Source organism: Pleurodeles waltl, chromosome 4_1 (genome assembly GCF_031143425.1).
Source record: "Pleurodeles waltl isolate 20211129_DDA chromosome 4_1, aPleWal1.hap1.20221129, whole genome shotgun sequence".
Taxonomy (NCBI): Eukaryota; Metazoa; Chordata; class Amphibia; order Caudata; family Salamandridae; genus Pleurodeles; species Pleurodeles waltl.
In genome coordinates this window covers 674505125-674529493 of record NC_090442.1, presented here as the reverse complement: position 1 = coordinate 674529493, position 24369 = coordinate 674505125, and the positions used below count along the sequence as shown (strand labels likewise).

At 43.1% G+C, this 24369-nt stretch overlaps 1 protein-coding gene across 1 annotated transcript in view; it reads right to left on the bottom strand.

Moving 5' to 3' along the window:
* USP6NL (USP6 N-terminal like) overlaps positions 1-24369 on the bottom strand; it is a 751219-nt gene that overhangs the window by 237217 nt on the left and 489633 nt on the right. The window contains exon 6 of the mRNA XM_069229194.1: positions 18067-18174. Coding sequence (XP_069085295.1) covers positions 18067-18174 — 108 coding nt within the window. The remainder of the gene's footprint in view (positions 1-18066; positions 18175-24369) is intronic.

Here is a 24369-nt window from a genome sequence, read left to right as displayed (position 1 = left end):
CCCGCCCCCCTCCCTCCTAAAGCTGCCGGCCGCCACTGCCCTGGGCAGGCAGACGCAAGCTTCCCTCTATCCCTTAACAGACACAAGGTACACCTGGGCATGCAGACGCACGCTTTCCTCCCTCACGTAACAGACACAGACACAAGGTACACCTGGGCATGCAGACGCACGCTTTCCTCCCTCACGTAACAGACACAGACACAAGGTACACCTGGGCATGCAGACGCACGCTTTCCTCCCTCACGTAACAGACACAGACACAAGGTACACCTGGGCATGCAGACGCATGCTTTCCTCCCTCACGTAACAGACACAGACACAACAGACACAAGGTACACCTGGGCATGCAGACGCACGCTTTCCTCCCTCACGTAACAGACACAGACACAAGGTACACCTGGGCATGCAGACGCATGCTTTCCTCCCTCACGTAACAGACACAGACACAAGGTACACCTGGGCATGCAGAAGCACGCTTTCCTCCCTCACGTAACAGACACAAGGTACACCTGGGCATGCAGATGCAAGCGTCCCTCTATCCCATAACAGACACAAGGTACACTTGGGCATGCAGATGCAAGCGTCCCTCTATCCCATAACAGACACAAGGTACACCTGGGCATGCAGATGCAAGCTTCCCTCTATCCCTTAACAGACACAAGGTACACCTAGGCATACAGACGCACGCTTTCCTCCCTCATGTAACAGACACAGACACAAGGTACACCTGGGCATGCAGATGCAAGCTTCCCTCTATCCCATAACAGACACAAGGTACACCTGGGCATGCAGACGCACGCTTTCCTCCCTCATGTAACAGACACAGACACAAGGTACACCTGGGCATGCAGATGCAAGCTTCCCTCTATCCCATAACAGACACAAGGTACACCTGGGCATGCAGACGCACGCTTTCCTCCCTCACGTAACAGACACAAGGTACACCTGGGCATGCAGATGCAAGCGTCCCTCTATCCCATAACAGACACAAGGTACACTTGGGCATGCAGATGCAAGCGTCCCTCTATCCCATAACAGACACAAGGTACACCTGGGCATACAGACGCACGCTTTCCTCCCTCATGTAACAGACACAGACAAAAGGTACACCTGGGCATGCAGATGCAAGCTTCCCTCTATCCCATAACAGACACAAGGTACACCTGGGCCTGCAGACGCACGCTTTCCTCCCTCATGTAACAGACACAGACACAAGGTACACCTGGGCATGCAGACGCACGCTTTCCTTCCTTACGTAACAGACACAGACATCAGGTAGCACCTGGCATGCAAACGCAAGCTTTCCCCCTTCATATAACAGACATACAAGCAAACACACGCAATGTAAGCTTCCCTCTGATTGTGTGCATGAAAGCTGAAGGCGTGTTTGTTGCTGTGATGGTGTCCTGGGTTAGTGCGTGACATTGCGTGAGTTGATGCAATGAGCGCATGTGTTCTCTGTTTGTCATGGTGGGCTTCACACAACCTTCTGTTGGTATTGTTTCTTCTGCTGAAAGGTCTGAAGACAGGACAACACAGTCCAGCCTTCCGTTCAGCTTGTGCTCAGCTTCAGCAGCTGGCATGGCTTACTGTCACTTCCTGTTAAAAGGCCACATTACGCTCGTCTGGAACGCGTCACTCACGCTTTGTCTGCACGGTTAGACAGAAACGTCACGCCGCGGCCCAGTCAAGAGTCACCAGGGGCTCCCAGAAGAGGATCAACTAGCAATAAAAATGATAACAAAATCGAAAAAGTAGAGTGTTCAAGACTTTTGTTCTCTCCCCTCAGGGCTTTTAACAAGGATGAAAAGGCTGTGGGGTCTCTGAAAGAGCCGTGACCTATGCAGGGAAGGACACAGCTAAAACATGGAAACTCATATCTGTGCTTCCTATAGTGTGCTGCCTGACTCGTATGTTGCTGCTTCTCTGCTTTCAGCTATTGCGTGCAGATATATATAACAATAACTGACATACACCTAAAAAAACAGAACTATTGGCTTAGTCAATGGGTGCTACCTATATAAAATACATGGGAAGGAACAGTGATTCTGTTAGAAATAATAATAAATGTTTCAATTCTGAAAATATGAGACCGAATTAAACATTACCAAGGTCTGTGGAAGGTGGTGGGGTCTTCAGACTGCATCAATCATTCCCCTTTTTCCTTCAAGCCACATTCCTCAGCAGTCTAGGTTAGACACCTGTGCTCTTTTTCTCTTCACAACATCTTTCTGAAATCCTCCATCTGCATATCTCGCATCTCACCTCTTTCCTCTTCGGCACCGTCTTCTTACTCTCCACTGTATGTACTTCCTCGAATCTCCTTCACTTCACCACCTCCCACACAAAGACAAAACACACCCGCTCCCCTAAGCACTGCATGTTCTTGTACTTGCTCCTGGTCAAAATTATGAGGACGGTTTATCTCTTTCCCATCCATTCACATAGAACCACAGTTGCAATTGGCAAATGTGAGCATTGCTCTGTGCACTCTGCAGAGAGGCCAAGGATTGTATGATCATGCATCCTGAACACCTTTTCAATCTGTAACAGGATCTGTGAGAAACTTGCACTCTCTGCAGCCTCTACCCCAGAACTCTCAAAAGTAGTCCATTAGAAACAGATGGAAAGGACTCAATTCAAAGTATCCACTACACAAGAGTGCTGAACAAAAAAACTACAGCAACTTAACATTCAAGAAATAAGCCCTCTTACGGAAAGGAAGACTAAGTCAAACATGTGAAGTAAACAAGAATTAAATCGCTGACTTAAATTGCCTTAACGATTTCAACATTCATTGTTCACAAATCGAGCACGGTTTTGTCTCTAATGTCAAGGACACGATCACATGGCCCGATAAGGACCAGTTTCAATGTTAGCTTTTCATTACTACCCGGTCTGAGACCCAGAGGGACCCAGCCCACTTAAAGCCCCGCGTGTCCCAGATGGCATCTTGTGTTTTTGCTTGTTGAAAGGTACAGGCAGAGATCATCAGTCCCAGATGGTCTGGGAGTAAACAATTACCTACATAAACATTGACATTGCTCTGAGACGTGGCACTGCTGTCCAAATAACTGGGTTTAATGTACCTGTGGCGGATCACAGGTCAAAGTGGAAAGCAAGACAGGGACAACGACATAATCAAAGAGTTGTGCTGTCGGTGAGAGATAGCTGTGCTGTCCGTACTGACCGCACAGTAAGTCAGCTGCGCAAGGGATGGCTCTGCTGTCAGTCGCAGCTGGACACGTGGGCTATCGTCCCTGTCACTGAACAATCAACCCCCGCCCTGGTGCTGCTCAGGGGGACAGCACAGACAGAGCCGGCCCAGCTCCCCTTACGCTACTCGATGCAGATACCTACAGACCTCTTGCTCTCTCTGTGCTGTTATCTTCCACTAGTTCGCTCCGAACTGAATTATTCCAAGATGCACATTTCTGAGGAATGTCCACATATCCGAAATTTTATTTGCTACGCCCAGAACATTGCTGACGAGCTTTGAATCCACATCTGATTGGGAACCTCTGTAGGTTATTAGGGGCACAGGCTTTAGAAATACCGAATACATTATATTTTGACCTGTGTGGATTCGACTATTTGGTTGTCCAGTCTTTTGCATCATTTGCTGGTCATGATAACAAGTACGTTATTAATATTTCTTTCGGCTAATCTGTTCTCAGTTTCTATCCACTTTTCCTTCTCCATTTCTCTGCCAAAACAGTCCAAGGGGTGCTGAAGCCTTGCACCTGACAAGTGTCACTGCCTTGCCTCCTTAATGAGTTTCAAATTCAACAAATTGAAAAAAATGTCCACAGAAGTAAAATTTTAAGGTTTGCAAATTTTTTAAGGAAATGATGTGTAAACGCCTTTTCATGCAATGTATTCAGGTAACTTTCATTTCAGAAGTATCAGGGTGAAGATATATGCTCAAGGAATCTCTGACTCAATCGAGTATTTGAATCCACCCGAACCTCTGAGAAGTCACACTCTGAGAAGCTTGGGTGCTGGGCATTCGGCTAATTAACAACGGCACAGAGGTTTAAGCATCTCTGGAAAGTGATGGTTTCGCCCAGTACAAGGAGCCACAGAAAGAAATGACCCCCAAAGAGCAACAAAGCAAAAAGAAACCAATAGCGGACACGCATATCTAAAAGATACCTGGACAGAGACCAGCCCATCTCAAGCTGAAAATGAAAGCCACAGCAGACTGAACACATCTTGATCAACAATTGGCGAGATCCCGACAACATCAACTGTATTTCACGTTGAACTAAGTTTTAGAGACAAGAAAATGTTCAGAAGGCTAGAGAAAGGACAGTTTTAATGATCACCAAAAGAGTGAGGGGACAATCTCTAAAATAACAAGCATTGGTAATGCAATGGGTCTCGCGTTTGCTCGAGTTAGAGATATTTGCGTTGCAAACTCCTAACCCGACTTTTCTTGACATATAAACTGAAAATGAAAAGTAAAACAGTTTCACATAAGCGAGCCCCTGGCCGCCATGAGCGCAAAGCAGACACAAAGGCCAACAGAAGTTCGCTTGCAGTCAAAGGTATCAGTAAATGTGCAATTATCCATGTAACTGGCAAAAGAGCAATTATCCATGTAACAGGGTCGATGTCATGCAAAGCACTCAACTACTGCCGTGCTGCTTACGAAATAAAGAGAAAAAGTAGTCCAGAAACCAAACGGAAAACATGGCACCTCGTATGTTTTCAGTAGTTGGCCGGTGCGTTTGAGGAGGGCTAAACACCGGAAAAGGCTTGACATATGCATACCTTCGACTAATGAAATTGAGCAAATTTTAAAAGTTATGCCCATGAACCAACCAAACCGATGGGTGTGACCCTGGCCTGGTTAAAAGCCCACAGCGATTACACCAGGGACAGAGCCCTTTGCACGCTCGACCCTAAAAAAGCAGGTTAACACAGAAACATAGAAGAGGTCAAAGAAATGAGATGAGAAGGGACTGGTACAAATGGAGAGAAAAGTTCTGTTTGACTTTACAATTTTATTTTAAGACATTACGCTAACGTTCTCAGGAGTCCGTGTCTCTCGCCGGGACGGTAAGAACACGCTGATTAGAGCCATTAAAGATGTATAAAAGGCGTTGGGAAATGAACACCTAGGAAAGTAGATCAAAACTTCAGATATGGGTCTGAAGACAGGAGGAAGATAAGGATGTGACATACCATTCAAAGGCAGAATAACACCAACAACCTGGACAATATCCTGCTGTGGCCCACTTTCTAGCCTCATATCATACTCCCCCTTTACAAGTACCACAGCAGCTACCCACATTACACAAAGGGAATCACTTAATGGGGTAAACATTGACTTTTACTCCCCTGCAAAACCAAAATCCTTCCTCTGGTGCATATAGCTTGATTGGCTGGTCGAGAAGGGGGTGCAGCCCCACAATAAACAACTTTTCAGGATCTTGATTTCCAAGTTGGGGTCTATTCAATAGAATAGGGACCGTTTGGCCTTTTGAACAGGACATTCAATCCCTTACTCATCTACTCAAATAAAAGCAGCACATGGAACTTCTTCAAGTGGCCTTCACGCCTAGGACCCGCATCCACGCTAGAAACCTCAGAATCATCACTTACAAGGTCACCATGAAATCACAGATCAACGCCGTCACTTTGCGCATGCTACGTAATGCTACGTATGCATGCTACGTAAGATCTTTAAGTGGCTTTTAAGTGGCTACCCCTACACACGACAGGCCCCGTGACACAGGCCCTCATCGTCAGCTGACTTGACTACAGCCACACCCTCTACGTAGGAAGCAAAAAAACTGAGCACACCACCTGCAGGAATTTAAGACCATATAGAACGCCGCAGCCAGACTCATCCTCAGCCTTCTACGATGAACCCACATCACACCCCACCTCAGGCAACTCCACTGGCTCCCTGTACAGAAGAGATGCCCATTCAACATGCTGACCCACGCACACAAGGCTCTATACAACCAAGGACCTGTGTACGTAAACCACAGCCTTAACTTCCAACAACCATGAAGAAGACTACACTCTGCCTCCCTTTCACTTGCCTATACTCCCCGCATCTACCTAAGTAAAAGTGGAAGACCCTCCTTCTCCCACATTGCAGGAAAAACCTGGAACAGCCTCCCCACGCACCTCCAGACCATCACCTCACTTCCGGGATTTTTAATGGCCATATTGAACTGGTTGTTCGGATGAGTCTCTGGGACCAGTAAGCGCCTGGATACCCTATTAGGTGATTAGCGGGGCTTTATAAATCCTGATTGATTGATGTACAACAAACTTAAATATGACTAGCAATACTGAATATTGAACACTGTACATACGAATTAAAGAAAGGTACAATTCAGTACGCTCTGGCTTTCCACGGATTGCTGTCAGATGACCTCAGTTAACTTGCCTAGCACAACCCAGATCACCTGTTAGTTCCAACTTGTGTCTTCAATAAACTTGCAACAATCTAATATTGAACAACAAAACGGTGTGGTACCCTTTGTGTATGCCACAGAGCGATAAAATTGTATGCATTTTGTTAATAAAGCTAAGGGTGGCAACACTAAGTTAGTGCCACTGTGCCTAGATGGACTGACAGAATTAGAAGTCTTCACAGCTCTTAGTTTACACAGATGCCTGAGGAATGGAGGCGCTGCATCAGTCTGCCACGCGGACTCCGCTAGAGGAGCGCTTGTAATACTGATGGAGAAGAAATGGGCGACCGTCACAATCAATCCTAAATTCCCAAGGCAGCAGTCATGGAGACTTCAACATAAATAAATATAGTGGGCCAATCACTCTGGTGCTCGAATAAGGGACGGCCGGCCCGACTGCGGCAATACTGAAGTGACAGAACGTAAGAGTGGAGATGTGTTATCAAGAGAGTAATTCTGGTCGGATGTCACTGAGAAACTCGGGGGAAAGAAAAACTTTTTTTGATAAATGGGGTCCGGGGAACAGTACAGCCAGTAATCAAGGGTGAATGGGAAGGTATGCTATTTAGATGTACTTTGAAAAAAACACTCAAAAGGGTACCAAAATTACTTTGAAAGAATTTAGCTGGCAATCAAGTAGACATTCTGGTTATATTGTCCTGTCCTTCTTTGACAGCAAGATCTGTGTTGCAATTATTTAGCCAATCACCATTGTCAGAAAGAGCCACACATCATTCGCCAAGCGAACAAAGTCGGTTTTCCTGAGCCCCCTCATAAAGCCAGCCCGCTGGCGCCCGCGCGGCAGGGCCCATCAGATGCAGACTGTGAAGCTTGACAACAGCAGCAAACACCCCTGTCCTCAAAGGCGCACTCCAGACAAATTAAAGGATTTGTGAAAGCCGCTAGCAGAGAGGTAATGTCAATATCTTCAGTCCTGACCCCAGTGCTGGGTCATTTCTTTTTAACTACAACCCAACCGTCGATTCATTTATAGCATACACTTTTAGAAAAAACTTTAAGCAGCGGTGGAAGTGCATTAAACAAAGTATGAGAACTATGATGCTGCATGCAGTGGGGACGGAGTCACGGAGCATGTGAGCGAGGTCAAAGGTGTGGCTAAAAAAAAATATATATTCTGTAAGTTTTTTTCGGTCTTTCACCATCAGGTATCTACATAAAAAACAGCATGCAGCTTAAATGAAAAATACATTTAAAAACGTTGTTCCTCATTGGGAAATGCACTATGGCACATCATTAGTTGATGCACTGCAGAGATCTGTGTGTAACCAGAGAGCCACATAATTAAGTCTTGGTTGCTGTAGTGGAGGAAAGTGGCTTGTGTATTATTAGTGCTACGAGGTCACAGCCTGTGTCAGAAAGCACTGTGAATATGTAATTCAATATTTTAAACTTGCATTACACCCAGTATAAGATAGTCTGCTACAAAATGAGTATAATGTTTAAGAAAAATGTACGTCGTGCATGTTTTTTTTTACATCACTGAAAGCGCAATATAAATACATTTACAATTATAAGCACGCACTTCACAGCCCAGTTGTTAACTCTTTGCACTACCATTCAAAAATAATAGATCTTTGTCATCATAAAGCTTTGAGTGATTAGGTCAATTAAAGCCAGTACTGGCTCCAAAGCATCTTTTTACAATTGTAGATTAACTAGTAGCTCACATTTGCATATCTTTAAGGCAAGCAGGCACCCTGGAAGAAAGGCTTCTTTAGCTGGCCGCCGTGCTTTGGTTCCACTGCACAGGAGACTCACCGAATGATACTTCAGCTGAATTATTAAAACTGTTGGAATTACCCGTCCCAGAACTGTTGTCTTTTACAAGAAGTAGGGGAACGATATTTCATAAATCATAAAAGTATGGGCACGTTGTGCTCCTCCGATCCCGCCCACTTCGACCACTGATTTCAGAACGAGCAGTGAAAGCTGGAATACAGGCATTACTGCAGAAGGACTTCTTTCGGATCAGGGAAAGTGTCCAATTTACAACATACTACAAAAAGTAACCTGTACAGGTGGTGAGACGAGCACCTGCCCTTGGCAATGTGACTGTGCATCTATTTGAAAGTTACAATCAGGCCAATATTACACACAACGGTGGCTTTATTATAGATGTTACTTTTTAATTGCCACAAATTTGAACAGTCCTTTTCTCTCCTGTGATGAAGGCACTTCCAAAAAAATCTAATTCTGGGATAGAAAAAGAGAAAATAGTTTCATCTCGTATGGGGTTATGTGTTGGAAATGATTTGCAGGACAAAACCAATGTAACTGTCCCAAAACCTCTCCTCGACACATATAAAATCTAATGCACTTTCCACCTGAAAAGAGAAAAGGCTCAGAGACAAGAATCGGCTTCAAGAGTAATAACCATACCTGAGCATCTAGCAACGTCCATTCCTGCATCCAGGCAATTACATAATGAAACTGGACTGCAGCCCTGATAATTCACGAAACTCACGATGTCCGGTTGAATTAGAAGTGCACACTCCCTCGAAATTCACAATTTTAATAATGGCATGGCTCTGGCCGTTTCCAGTGCAGGGTACCCTCAGTTCAATGAAAGCTGCTGAGTTCTGAGCCAGGAAAAGGGCATTTGTGCATTGCTGGGCAGCAAGGATGTGTGCTACACTCAACATACACAGCAGTTGTGGTACCTAGTTCAGGTCACCATAGGGCCATCAGAGGATGCTGGCCCAATTGTGACAACTGGAGTAATTTACATCTGGTGTCCTTGGCCTAACAGTCTACTGAACCCAAAACTAAATTACCAAGTGTTCCCTTTAGCACCCGACTCTTAACTTAGCGAGGAGGAGCAATGCACGGCTTACTTTGTAGACATATTTTTTTTATATATATATACAGTGTGTGCGCGGGTGTACTGAGTTTGGCAGAATAACTTTCACATTTCAGGGCTTTTTTGGTTTTGTCCTCACTGTACCATAACCGACCTTAATTTTTTTTCAGCGAATTCCATTTTTTATGATGTACCGCAATCATCTTACCTGTATCCATTCTTTCCTATTCATGGCCTACTGCCACGGCCTATGCTCAACTCGTTTCAGCCAATGTTGGCCACAGGGCATGCCTGGCCATGCACTGAGCTTAATTTGCTAGCTGACACATTTTATGCGTATTCATAAAACAGTGCCAACTGTTATTAATGACTGAAATATTTATTGGCACACATTTATCTTTCCCCCTCTTAAGGGATCTGTTAAAATGGCATAACCAATACAAGCTAAACCTTATTAACGTCTGGAAATTGTGTGCAGATTCATCAAATAGTGCAAAATAGAACAGCAAATGAACATTCCTCTTAAACTCCCACCACATGAAATATGTTCCAATTGACCTGCATGAGATTGAGAAAACCGAGAGTTGAACATGCATAAGTCTCTGATAATTTTAGTGCAGCTCCATCAAATAGATATATATATATATATATAGTGATGGAAGCCTAGGCTACTCTCATGGACAACCTCACAAAGTGCTCATGAGTCAAAGGAGTAATCTTGACATTGTGGCTAAAGGTTTAAGCACCATACTTCTACCAAAGCTCTAACAGTCATTTCTGAGTCCAGATCTGGGCAGTTCAGCTCTTTCTCTTATTCCGCTCAGACTCGTCCAACCAAAGTCTTTGTCACAAAGTGAAATCAGAAAGGTGGGGTGCAGCTTGGAGACTCTTGTCAGGAGCAAGATAAAAGAAGAGCACCAAAGAAAGCAATCAAAAATATTGTGTAGTGGAGATTTCTTTGGTTGTTTTTGTTTACAGTTCAACTACTTCTCTTAAGGGTTTCAGACATTCTATGATCACACAGATAGTAAAGTTATGTTAAGAAGCTCACGTATTTGGAAGGAAAAAACGTAACTTCCGTTTTCTGATTTTTCTTAATCTCTACTGTAAGAACTCGTTTCAGACGTTCATGGGGCATGCAGAGGCTACTGGTGTGGTGGTTGAGGTCTTTTACTCTGACGTTCCAGGGCCAGACCTACTATGGACCCTGAGCAACTGGACCAAGAACTCCATTTGCACTTCAATTGACTCTCAGTGGTAGTTGTGAACGAGCAGTCGAAGGCGGCCTTGGGAGATGGGGAGAGGGTTGTGTGAGGGGGAGTGTAGATACAGATTACTGAACATGACTCATTAACCAAAGTACACTCAGCAATGTGCATAAATCAATGTCCAGTCAAATACTAACTTTATATGAAAAAGATCTATTTTATTTTGAACTAAATGCATTCAAAGAAGTATACCACATTTGAAAGAAACAACACAATCCACTTGAGGCTGGAGCTCTGATAGTTATCTGGCAAAACCCTGTCCCACCCTCTTCCTTGCATTGCGGTTGGGGTTATACCCCATTTGCCGGTGGCCACATCCAGGGTATGCACAGTAGTAGGAGTTATTCAAGAGTCTCCTGTTATTCTTAGGAAACAGTCAAAAGTGTCTATGGTAAAGAAGCACCATCAGCGGGGAGTCACCCAGGGCCTGACTTGCCCGATTCAAGTCTTACCCATTTCAGTAGCACAGAAGTGTTCAGCGTTTCAGTGGATGCCCTGACCAGGCTCTCTCCCAAGTGGCACTGCAGGCCTCAACATCAATCGCAGGTGCTCCAGGCTTCTGCTGCTGCTGTAAGCTGAGCTTTTCCCCACACTGGGGTAGGGAGATGATCTTTGTGTTTGTGAAAAAGTCCCAGTGATGGAGCAACATACTCTCACCATCCTCCAGAGTCCACGGTATTGGTGGTGGCCAAGTCTCGGTGCTCAATTTTGACCCGCAGGTCACAGCTTCAGTTTTCCCATACGACGGCCTGAACTTGGCATTTTTCAGTACTGGCAGCTCCTCCGGGCATACAGGGTTGCTGGCAAGGTGTAGACCTCTCCAGTGCACTCACCTATACCACAACACCATCCACAAATGCTCCCAAAGGTCTTGGCACTTAGTTGGCAGTCAGTTTTACAGTGGCCCCCTTTGGCTTAAAGGGTCAAAGCAACAAGGCAGTAAAGGCTTAGTGCTCCCCGCACGGCACTCAATATAGAGCTAAGTCCATGGTAGCCCTCTCCTGGCACACGGGGGTCGCCAGCTCATCCCAGCACAGAGGCAATGACCTGATCAATGCACAGTCGTCTTCTCACACCTCGAGTCCAATTAATAGGGCACCCCACTGGAGTTCACCCCCTTTAACGCTTTACTCTTCCTCATAGGAGACAATGGTCCTGGCAGGCAGGAAGGGGATGGTGCTCCCGGCTCCAGAGCAGGTGCTTTCGGTGTCCCTGGGTGATGGCCCCTCACCCAGCAGGGAAACTAGAAGGCCACGGCCCCAGACCTGGTCACAGGCAAAAGTCTTGCAGGGCTTCCTCTACTCACACAGCCCGTCAGGGTCCTTGCAGATGGCTAATTTTAGGGTCCCAACATCCCCCTTTTTATAGTCCATTTCCAGACACCTTGGTCCTCATTACCAGTGTGGCGTTCTTAAGACTGCCACACTCGGGGTGGCGGTCGGACCGTCGCCATAGTGAGTCTGACCACCGGCATTGAGTCGACACCTGGTGGTCTCTGCGGTCGAAATCCGCCAGGGCAGCCCTGCAAACAGTGCTGCTCTTCGGATTACGAGTCTCCTTTCCGTCAGCCTTTGCATGGTGGTCGGACTCGCATGAAAAGGCTGGCAGAAAGGGGGTGTCTGGGGCCCCCATGGACAGCCTTGTTACGCTTTTCACTGCCCTAATTGCGGGCAGTGAAAATCGCGACAGGTGCTGTGGCAGCCAAAGCACCACAACACTGTCGCTGGCTTGATTACGAGCCGGCATCAATGTTGTGGTGAGTTTCACGCTGGGCCAGCGGGCAGAAACGCATGGGCGGTCATCCGGACGCGGGACTTTGGCAGGCAGCCTCCACCGCCTGCCAAAAGTCGTAATGAGGTCCTCCAAGTGTGATTTAGGGTCTGGGTCTTTGAAGTTTTATGAAGGAGAGAGAGAAATGTGTACAGCTCAAAGTAAGCAGAACCCTTATTTTGAAGTGGACATTTCTTTCCTCTCTTCTACCTCTTCAAAAGCTATCTGTCACAGGAGAGACTCCAAAGCTGATAGTAATGCAACACAGGCCATGGGAGTGACTAGAAGTCATACTTGGATGTCAGCCACAGTGATATGTGCAACAAAATGTTAAGCATGGGTTCCTAGTCCTACTGTTTCTGATTCACTTATCAGGCCCATCTCCTTCTAGGGTTGTGTCCAGGCCCTTTCCTTGTGACCTATCATTGAATCAAAGAGCACCCTTTTAAGTGTACAGGGTGTGTCTTTCTCTCTCTTCTTCCAGTGTGTTCCACACAGCTAATAGGAATGAAGCAATACACAAATCGTTCTGAGGGATTCCTTTATTCTCACGTCTTCAAAAGGTAGGCATGGACTACCCCAAATGAAACCATCCGAGGTGAACATAGGTCCTGCACACATATTTACAGCACACACAATCACTCTGTGTGCACTGCTCAGTACTGTATCCTTTCTGTATCATGGTGTGCTATTTGCAAACACACAGTCAGAATACACACTCACCATGAGCACGCTGCACAACACTTCTTCCTGCATGTATTGTACTTCTCCCAAGAACACATACACCGAGCATATGCTTTCATAGCACATGCAGGTCACAGCACTATATCTCTCATGTAACATATCTCTCAAAGGTATAAATGTACCCAGTACAAACCCCCACTATGCAGGTACTGCAGAGCACTGCTATACCCTTCACAGGTACACATACATCCAGAGCAGAGTCACCACTCCTGTGCTGTGCAGCACTATACATCTAACTGATGTAGGTCAAGGGTGAGTTAAGAACACAGCAGTTTAACTTTTTAAAAGGTGAGTGAGCCTGTAGGACTCACTCCAGTGACACAGGGTAACAAGCATTGGCAAAATCAATAGGTCTTGCCTATGCAAGAGGCTTTGCTTATGTGTTATAACCATTTTGCACATCAGAGTGGCTTCTGTTCAGCATCACAAAAAGTTAGCGGCATAGAGGAGAGTGGTGTGGAGTGTCGTAAAGTGAAACAGCATATAGTGGAGTAGAGTGTCATAGAGCAGAGAGTCAAAGTGTTGTTTATTGCAGTGACATACAGTGGAGTCATGCAGAGTGGCATATAGCGGAGTGGTACAGAGTAGAGTGGACTGATGTAGAAGTTCATTGGCATAGAGTGTGGAAGGCGTAGAGTGCAGTGGCACAGAATGCAGTTTTGTACAATGCAGCCATGTACAATGCAGTGCGTAGATAAGATTGCTGCATAGTAGAATGTAGAATGCAGGAGTGAAGTGACGGAGTGGTGCAGAGTCGAGGGGAGCAGAGTCAAGTGGCGCAGAGTCGAGTGGCGTGGCACAAAGCGCAGTGGTGCAGAGTAAAGTGGTGTAGAGTGATGCAGAGTAGAATATAGGCCCATAGAGAGGAGAGCTGCAGCATGCAGTGGCGTAGAGTGGAGGGAGGCAGAGTAGAGAGCAGTAGAGTGCATTGGCATAAAATGCATTAGGGCAGAAGAGTGGCATAGAGTGCAATGTTGCACAGTAAAGTGTTGTAGAGTGGAGTGGTGTAGAGTGCATTGGCGTAGAGGTCATAGGCAGAGTGCAGAGGCATAGAGTGGTGTCGAGCGGAGTGACGTTGAGTGTAGTGGTGCAGAGTGAAGTGCACTGACGTAGAGTACCGTAGAGTACCGTGAAGTGGCGTCAAGTGGACTGGTGTAGAGAGCATTAACATAAAGTGTTGCAGAGTATAGCAGCATAGAGTCAGTGGCACACAACATAGCGTCGTAGAATGCAGTTGCGCAGTTAAGGGCGGTGCAGAGTCGAGTGGCATAGGGTGCTGCAGCATAAATTACAGTGAAAAAACCAATAGAGCTGTAGAGTAGAGTTGCATGTGGTAGAGTGGTAAAGTGCACAGTGGCATAGAATACAGTGGTAGAGAGTGCAGTGATGCAGAATAGAGTGGCGGAGAGTTCAGAGGCTTAGAGTGCAGTGTTGCAGAGTATAGTGTCAGAGTGCAGTGGAGTAGATTGGCAGAGTGCAGTGACGTAGAGAGGAGTGGCATAGAGAACAATGCCACAGAATACAGTGGTGCAGCATAGATTTTAGAGGCGTTCAGTGCAGTGGCACAGACTGTTTCAGAGTAGAGTTTAATGGCGTAGAGTAGAGTGGTGCAGCATAGAGTGTAATGGCGTAAAGTGGTATAGAGCGCAGTTTTGTCAAGTATATTACAGTGTTGTTCAGTGGACCGCTGTAGAGTGAAGGGGTGTAGAGTTGAGTGTTACAGAGTAGAGCAAAAGGCATTGGCGTAGAGTGTATGGGCACTGAGTGCAGTGGCATATAGTTCAGTGTTGCAGAGTGGAATTGGCATAGAGTACAGAGGTGTAAGGTAGGCAGGCGTAAAGTGACAGTGCAGTGGCGCAGAGTGTAGGGGTGTTGTTTTGGTGTGAAGTGGAGTGGTGTAGATCTGGTTCTCAGAAAATTTATTTTACCTAGTAGCTCAGGGTAGCCAGCATAAATCTTTGATCTCTACCAACCACAAAACAGTCCTTGCCCCAAGGCTGGGGTAGCTTCTGCAAGATCTTGCAAAATATAGATTAACGTTTTACATGAGGCAAAAACGCCATTAAAGAAGAGGATTTAATGATAATTTCTATTGACAATTGTTCAACAGATAATGCAGTCTCTTTCTCTTTCTCTTTCATATTAAAAAAGAAACAAGGAGTTGGCAAAGACAATATGAAAAACATTGAAAGAAAGTGACCCCTTAAAACCAAGGGATCAGGAGCAACTGACAACCACAAACAAGAAAATCCCCTAGGTAACTTTGAGAGGAAGGAGCCCATGTAGAAAGGCTAAGATATAAGTAAAATAATAAGAGGAAAATACAGTGTTCTACTAATCAAGATGTCGTGTAATACTGTGCAAACCCTACATACACCAAATACTTCATTAATTTAAAATGTATGCATAAAACACAAATATACACAAAAACACTTAGATAACAGCAATCATCATCATAAGAATAAAAAGAACTAACCATCAATCTTTAAAATCAATTTCACCCAATCACTTATGTCGCTATACAGATATGGATTTATATTACACCTCAAATCTGTATAGGGCAAGGCTGATAACGGACCATCAAAATTATGTGTTTTGATCATACACATTAATCAATGCACCTTCAGGACTTAAAATCTATGCAATCTTTCAGAGACTTACATCTTTCATGCAGCTTGTAAATGTGACATTCATTTATTTTAAATACAATGTATGAGCCGAATATAGTCACTCATTTTGTTGGAAGGACCTTTCTCCATTTTTGACATGTTGGGCACTCCTATATAGTTATCTGGAGGGCATCCGACCCTTAATTATATAAAAAAAAGTTACTAAAAGGAGGGTTTATTCTTTCCCCTGATACTTTAATTTCACTCAGAGAAATCTGGCCTAAATATTCTGAGGCCACATTTTGTTGCGGGCAGGAACAAATGTATATACATGGCCTTGTACAATGCGGACGAAATTTGATGTCACCCAACTTTAATGTGGTCCCTTGGGTACACAATTAAAATGCATACATCTGCGCAATGGCAAAGAAATATAAATGTTCTATATTGCCTCTTCCTTCTTCAACCGGTATCTCCAAGACTTGAAGGAACAAAGAAACAATACTGAAGGATTTTACTTACATTTTCACTCTTCTACATGGGCTCTTTTCTGTTAAAGTAACCTGCAGAATTTTCTTGTTTGTGGGAAAGCGAATTGGTCTGACATTGGCTACCAGCCTTTTAGCTTTACCAATGCTAGTTTTGTTTCATCACAGCTTTTACAAACCTTTATTGTCGGGAGAACTACTGGGCCCTCGCCACTATATATGGAAAACAAGCGTGTCAAAAAGCAAACATATTTTCTTCTCAAAAGCACACACTATTATAGCCTCTAACGTGTGTGGATGGGTCCTTGTGAAAGGGCAGAATACCGCCACTCACTGTTGTGTTAACCAATGGCTGGAGTGGGCTGTACAACTGCCCCATGCCGTATACAGTAGTCAAGGGAAGAAAAATGCGAATGACAACAACAAACCAATGGATGGGAAGGACTGTCTGAACACCCCTATGAGTAATTATACTATATATATATATATATATATATATATATATATATATATATATATATATATATATATATATATATATATATATATATATATATATATATATATATCAAAAACGAAGTTGTCCTCATGTGAAAGCGCACTCCCAACAGGTTATATAAACGTGAAGAAAAAGCAAAGCCAGCAACTCACAGTGAATTCTTTAAGCAGTTTCATTATTCCAGGCCTTAGGTTATAAAATCATCTCTGGACACGGGTTTCAAGGTCAATCCTTTCTTCAGCAGAGAAAAATATAAAAGTGTTTCACCCTCGTAGGTGCAGCCAGTGCTGGAAGTGTTCCAGGCATTTCTTTCTTAGTGAAAAGACCGGCATGGCTTCAGCTTGTCTAATTACAGGCACCTGATTAGTCTCTTTAAATACCTGTCCGCCCCAGTGGGCCTCTCAAGTGAGTAACAGTGCATGCTGGTTGTGGTGGTCCTGCAATTTTTTCATTTTGCCCCAAGTGGGTTGCTGGAGCCAAACGAAATAATGAACCAAAGTGCAAAACCTTTGTAGGCGAATCCAAAGTAAAATTGTCAGATTTGCTGTGAATAACCCAACCTGATTGCTCTTATGTGACAATCCATTTTTAGTCACACAGACCTGCTTCGATGTGCAGTGGTGCTGCCTTCCCAGCTGGACAGGCCGGTTAATTATCAAAAACGAAGTTGTCCTCATGTGAAAGCGCACTCACCACAGGTTATATAAACGGGAAGAAAAAGCAAAGCCAGCAACTCACAGTTAATTCTTTAAGCAGTTTCATTATTCCAGGCCTTAGGTTATAAAATCATCTCTGGACACGTGTTTCAAGGTCAATCCTTTCTTCAGCAGAGAAAAATATAAAAGTATTTCACCCTCGTAGGTGCAGCCAGTGCTGGAAGTGTTCCAGGCATCTCTTTCTTACTGAAAAGACCGGCATGGCTTCAGCTTGTCTAATTACAGGCACCTGATTAGTCTCTTTAAATACCAGTCCCCCCCAGTGGGCCTCTCAAGTGAGCAGTGCATGCTGGTTGTGGTGGTCCTGCAATTTTTTCATTTTGCCCCAAGTGGGTTGCTGGAGCCAAACGAAATAATGAAGGAGTGCGCTTTCACATGAGGACAACTTCGTTTTTGATATATATATATATATATAAAATTTTGATTAAATCACTCAGTCTTGGCTAATGCCAGACCTAAAAAGGTAGAACGAGCTTCAGTGAGCTTTGCTAATAGAGGGCTGATATCAAATAAACTATGCAAAAATATTTGAAGGTGATTTAATTTAATCCAAATTAAAAGCGAAACAAGGAAAGAGAAGAATTACCTCTGCATCGAGGGTAGAGCCAAGTTGGGGGTCCTGACAATTGTGGACTATCAAAATATACTTTCAAGTCCCTTTGTTTAGAGATTTGCACCAGGTGCATCACATAATGAAACTAGTGTGGTACTTACATCATAAAGGTCTTGTTTCTCTTCTTTCATCTTCGGGATTTCAAGGATTAAACCCCAAATCTCACCTCTGAGTTGCAGTGGAATGCCTTTGTAAATTCTTCTATGAAGCTACAAAATAAAATCATTGACAGGGCTGAATAACAGAGCGAAAACCTGCACTTAAATATCACAACGTGAAGTTTTCAATTAAGCATCTTTGTTTTCTTTTATTTCTTTACAGACTTTCAATATAAAATGGGAAAACATAAGGAATAAAAACACTTCTAAGTCATTTCTCGCACACTACCCATACCAAAAGTTAAGTATCATAAGTACCTGAGTGGGTCTAAAACAGCAATTGAGTGGCTTTGCACAAAGTTCAACCGCTGCATGACGTAACATGGAGATGAACTACTGCCCCATGCAAAATTGTTGCAAAGATATGAAACATTAACAAAATAAATCTTTCACAATATGAAAATGGTGAACACTGCATAAAAATGACAAGTCACGGGCCCGACAGGCATATTCCTGGCAGAATGCAAAATGTTGGGGGTCAGGGGGCCTGCAAACCTGCTTGGGATGCCCTGTGATGCTCACAACCTCAAAAGCAAGCACAGCAGGTCACCCGAACTCTAAAGGTAACCCAAGGAGAGACCGTAAGACTACCTATCTACCTGTGTGAGAAGGTTTCAGTCCAGGCCTACATGATGAATCACATTGATCAGTGCATTCTGGCCACTCTGATTGATCACAGGGGATGGTCTGGTAGAGTGAAATCCAGAAGATTCCACTTGTTCAGCATAGCCATTGAATACTTGACTCGTCCCTAGACACAAATATCTAAAACGATTGATACATACAGCGTGTTTGGCAGCAGCACACTTTATCTCCGGGTTTATCGGATCTTACACTGAAATTAATAGGTGGATGAGTTATCTATTTGTTTCAAATCATGATTCTAGTCAGCACAGTACAACCTAAATCGCCTCTAGATTTTAGAGAGATTTCTGATTGTTAACTATTGTTTGCTTAGGGTTATGAATGTTCTTGACCAAAAATGAAAATGCTGCACTTTACATAACTGGCTAACAAAGAAGGGGTGTAATAGTTCTAGATTTACACTGACTAGTATTGGCTCATTGACAGTATTGACTGCTTACCGCATGAGGGCAATACCCCTATGCTCACAACTATGAAATACATTTAACTAAGGCAGAGTAAGCAAATAATAATAATAATAAAAATGTGTTTTGAAATTCTTTGAGTAAATTAATAATCCTTGAGTACAATAGTGGTCAGAGATTAACTACTAATCGTCACATATTTTTATTTTAAACGGACCGCTAGTTATAAAAGGTAAGCATAATCAACCGAATTCATAGTATAGATGGTGTACCTGCTTTAGGAAGAGGGCTATACCACAAAAAGATACTAACAATCAATTTTCAAACCTGTCTGTTGCCTTTATTTTCCTCATTTCCCTTACCCTCGCTGTCTTGTTCTCTTCTTTCGATTAAATATTGACCACTCTTACAAATGAATTGTGAAGGCCACTTCACTATTAAACAAGCACAAATATCTACTACTTGAATATACGATTAGGACAGACAAGTGCTTATCACTTAAAAAACCTGCCTCAAATTCAGACTAACCTTTGAAGCACATAAATAACATGAGCTTGCTAATAAACATTTTCTTAAAATTTGAATCTTTAAGACTAATACGGCTTATCAACAATCCATATGAGACCAATAACGCTATTTGTGACGTACAAACCATCTCCGGTAAAACCAGGCTTATATCGACAATGTTACCTATAAACCATTTGAGCAACTTCTGGTATAGCCCCCTTCAAACCGCGTTGCACACCCCTATCAAACATCTTTTTGACTCACTGACTAGGGCCCCCGTTTGAACGTCCCTGCCATAAAAACCTAATTCCGTCACTTACAACACATAAAATGCATGAAGTGGTTTGTAAGCACAAGTTGTAACACAAGAAACATGGATACAACTGCCTATAGTATTTATTAATACATTTATAATAATTATGCTTGTTTCTCCTTTTCGCTTGTATGTAATGTTCATCTGCATTTGTTTGCTTCTACTTTTTCTTTATGTAACATATATACGTACATGAATGGAATTTCTGTATTTCTTTAACTAATAATAATTAAACAGCCTTGAAAAAGCCCCTAGCCTGAACGCCATTGAGAGGCGAAACAGGTGTTGGCTGGTCTAGGTTTTCTAATGCCACGCAATTAAATAGAGGCTTTTCATTTGTTTTCAACTGAATTAAAATAAACATATGTGAGAATTATAAACTATTTTACTCAAGGAATATCGAACCATGTGTTTATTATTATTATTGAGAATTGCTTACTCTACCTTACTTAACTCCATAGGTGTGGGTGTCAGCCAGTGGCCGACACAGGGAAGGATTAGAAAGGCCCATCTGGTGCTTTGCACCAGAGGGTTTCCTTTTTAATCCCCAAGGCTCAGGCTGCTCAGGAAGAGCTTCCTGGGCTCTTGGTTTTGTATGTAATGACGATCAGCGAGCACAGTGTGCTGACATCATTGCATACAAAGCAGTCATCTGAGTGAGTCCAGGGTGGTGTCCTTCGCATTCATCCTGCATAACTTTCTTAGCCACAATGCCCTGCAAACCTCAAATGTTGAGTAAAAAAAACCAAAAAAACTTCATTTTCCTCATATTTCTGTGATGAAAGATTCTGGAATCTAAGGGGAGCCACACATCTCATACTACACAGCATTCCCCCAAGTCTCCTGCTAAAAATGATACCTCACCTGGGTGGGTGGGTCAAGATTTCTTGACACAAAGGGTCCTAAAGTGTTATGTGAAGAGATATGCAATAAGGGTAGCAGCAATATTTCGAGCCATGCTCAGCTGCCTCCCAATGAAACCTACCAACTAAAGACCTTCCTTCTTGAATAGAAGTCAAGAGAGTATTTGAGGGTGGTTTGCATTATGTGAAACCACTAAAGTTTTCTCACCTACAATTCACTTGGCCCAGCCACACAAGTGGGGAAACATTTTTATTGGCACAGGCACTGGTGGGGCAATGCTGGATGGTAGGACTTTTGTGGATATCTACGGATTCCAGAAGTTTCCATCACAGAAATGTAAGAAACATTTGTGATTTCAGGCAACGTTGGAGTTGTGCATGACACTGTGGGTAATTTTTTTTTTTTTAAACTCACAAGCTCCATGCAGGTCACCCCATCCTGTATTTCCCTAGGTGTCTTGTTTTAAAAAATTTACAGGTTTGCTAGGTTTCGCCAGGTGTCGGCTGAGCTAGCAGCCAAAATCCACAGCTACCCACTTTGCAAAAAAAAAAAAAAAAAGGTGTTTTGAGTGGGAAAAAAATTATGAATCCATGTTGCGTTTTGGACCGTTTTCTGTTGCGGCAGTAGCTCTGCCCACACAAGTGAGCTTCTATTTTATCAAAAGAATTGGGGGATGCTGAGTGGAAGCAAGTTTGTGGCTCCCTGCAGATTCCAGAACTTTCCATCACAGAAATGTGAGGTAAATGTGTTTTTTAGTTAAGGTTTGAGGCTTGCAAGAGATTCTGGGTCAAAACAACTTGGTGAGAGAGACACAAAGTCACCCCTATCCTGGATTCCCCTAGGTGTCTAGTTTTCAAAAAGGTAAATGTTTGCTAGTTTTCTCACAGCTATCTACTGTGCAAAAAAACCTGGTCAGTTTTGAGGGGAAAAATTTGATTAATCCATGTTGCATTTTGGCCTGTTTCCTGTCGCAGGCACTAGGCCTACCCACAAAAGTGAGGTGCTATTTTTTCAGAAGACATGTGGGAGGATAGAGTAGTACGACATTTGTTATTATCAATTGGATTTCACTGCATTTGTGCCTTCCAAGTGGAAGCCAGTGTGTAAGAAAGAAGACGTTTTGAAAAATACCCTCTAATTCGTGTGCTTCTACAGGCACCTAAAAATTCAGAGTTGTAGAAATAACCACTGTACCTAAATTTCATTACTTGTGCCCATTTCAGAAATACATAGCTTATTATACCCATTTTTCTCTATATATATTTCACCAAATAAATTGGTCTATGCTCAGTACACGGTGAAAAAACATTGTAGGTATCAGTTGCTGGCTTTGGGTACCTCAGGTTCTTTGAGAACCTACAAACCCTATATATTCCCACAACCAAAGGGTCCAGCAAACGTAACGGTACATCGCTTTTGCATATCAGCCATTGTGACAAAAAGCTACGGATGAAAAACACAGTCACAAATGGCTGGCTTTTCCTACTGTTTTTAGTATCTCTTGATTTCAACACTTAGGGCCTGATTACAACTTTGGCGGAGGGGGTTAATCCGTCCCAAATGTGACGGATATCCCGCCCGCTGTATTACAAGTCCATTATATCCTATGGAACTCGTAATACGGTGGGTGGGATATCCGTCAAAGTTGTAATCAGGCCCTTTGTTTGTTTGTTACTGTACTACATTCTGTATTCTGATTTGTTAAAGTTGTGCAACAATTTGATCACATTATGCGGACAGTGCAATTTTCACTGTGAATTATATTATAAAAGCGGCTCAGTCTGGAGGTGAGCCATGAGGAAATTCTTGATTCGTAGCGAACAGACCCACATCTGTCTCATGCTTAGGACTTTAAAAAAATTGTCAGATTTACCGCAACATTTGACAGACTTTTGCTAATTCCATATATTGATTGGTTAACTATATTTCTGCCTTGTATGTTTTTTTTTATGCATTAGATAAACCTTCTTGGTTTCTAACTTGTACAACTGCTCAAGAAGCTGTATTTAATAGTTTACGCTGTCTGTTTATGGGGACATTGCCTTATCTTTCCTTGGTATTCACACCGGCCCGATTCTGTGAAGGCAAGTAAGCTTCCATTTTATCAGATTATCAAAGTTATCAACAGTTTTATTGGAGAGTGAGGGCATATAAGAGAATAAAAAATGTTCCCCTTTCTTGGATTTTTTTCTATACTCTTGGTTCCTTCGGTCTGAACAAATTAGATTATTGACAGTGTTCCGGTGTTCCTGAGCTGCTCCAAGCAAAAAGTGTAAGAATCAATGGGGCGAATGAAATGCACTGAAATTTGGCTTGGACTGAGTGTAGTTAGGTACTTGTAGTCTGATGGGGATTATTGTGGTGTTTTCATTTATAGTATGTGAGAGGTTTTTGGTTATGCAGTTGTTAGTTGTGGGCTATTAGGAGGCTTGGTTATTGTGATGTTGATGATTCGGTCATATTTTTGAGAACAGATTGCTGGAGCTCATTCTAGGTCTTGTCGTTAGATGTTCCGAAATACCAACTTATTCTGAATTTTGTTGTATTTTCTTAAGTTTAGTAAATGGATGCATCAAAATCCAAGACCTCTAAATACATTTATATTGAACTTGCCTGCAAAGTGGAGTTGTGTATTGTGAGGCATCACATTCATGAGGAAAGTCAAATTTCATTGAGTACTAATTGTTTTGTTGAATGTGTTCTAACCTAGACTGGTGTTTATATATTCTTTGGTGCACAGGAATATACCAGCTGATCAAAATGTGGGTTGCAGCTATTCGAAAATATTCCATAGAGTGGTTGACAGTGTTGCAAGGTACTATTCCTATTAAGAGAAATTGATTTCCCTTATTTTTCTTTCATTAGGTTAAGCAGACAAGGCATTTTTAATTGGATTTGCTGTTACTTATGTTTGCTTACAGTTCTGAAGGCATCACATCCTAGTAAGCTGTGCTGCAATTGGTTGAATGTCATAATTAACTGCAGTGTTATTGGCCCGTTGTTACTGTAGCTCATGCTGTGGCTGGTTGTTGTTTACTATACTTGCAATGTGATTGGTTGGTAATTGCTGTTTATCTAAAATCATCTAGAAAATTCAAATAAGTGGAAAATGGGTGCTGCACTGAAAAAGTCTAAGGTTCCTATTATAGTAGGAGAAAAGATGCCTACTGAAGATTCTCCTGCTTGTGAAATGATGGTAAATTCAGGTCTTCAATCATGTATGTGGTTGAGAGAATGCAATGAGATTCCATCTGATGACAAGAATATGCAATTTCCGTGAGAGGGTTCCTTTAGTGTGAAAAAGCTTGAACATCTGAGGCATGTGATGAAAGATTCTTGAATCTAAGGGGAGTGGCAAATTTCATACCACAAGGAATTCCCCCAAGTCTCCTGATAAAAATGATACCTCACCTGTGTGAGTGGGTCAAGAGGACTTGACACAAAAAACAAGGTCCTAAAGTGTTATGTGAAGAGATATGCAATAAGGGTAGCGGCAGTATTTGGAGCCATGCT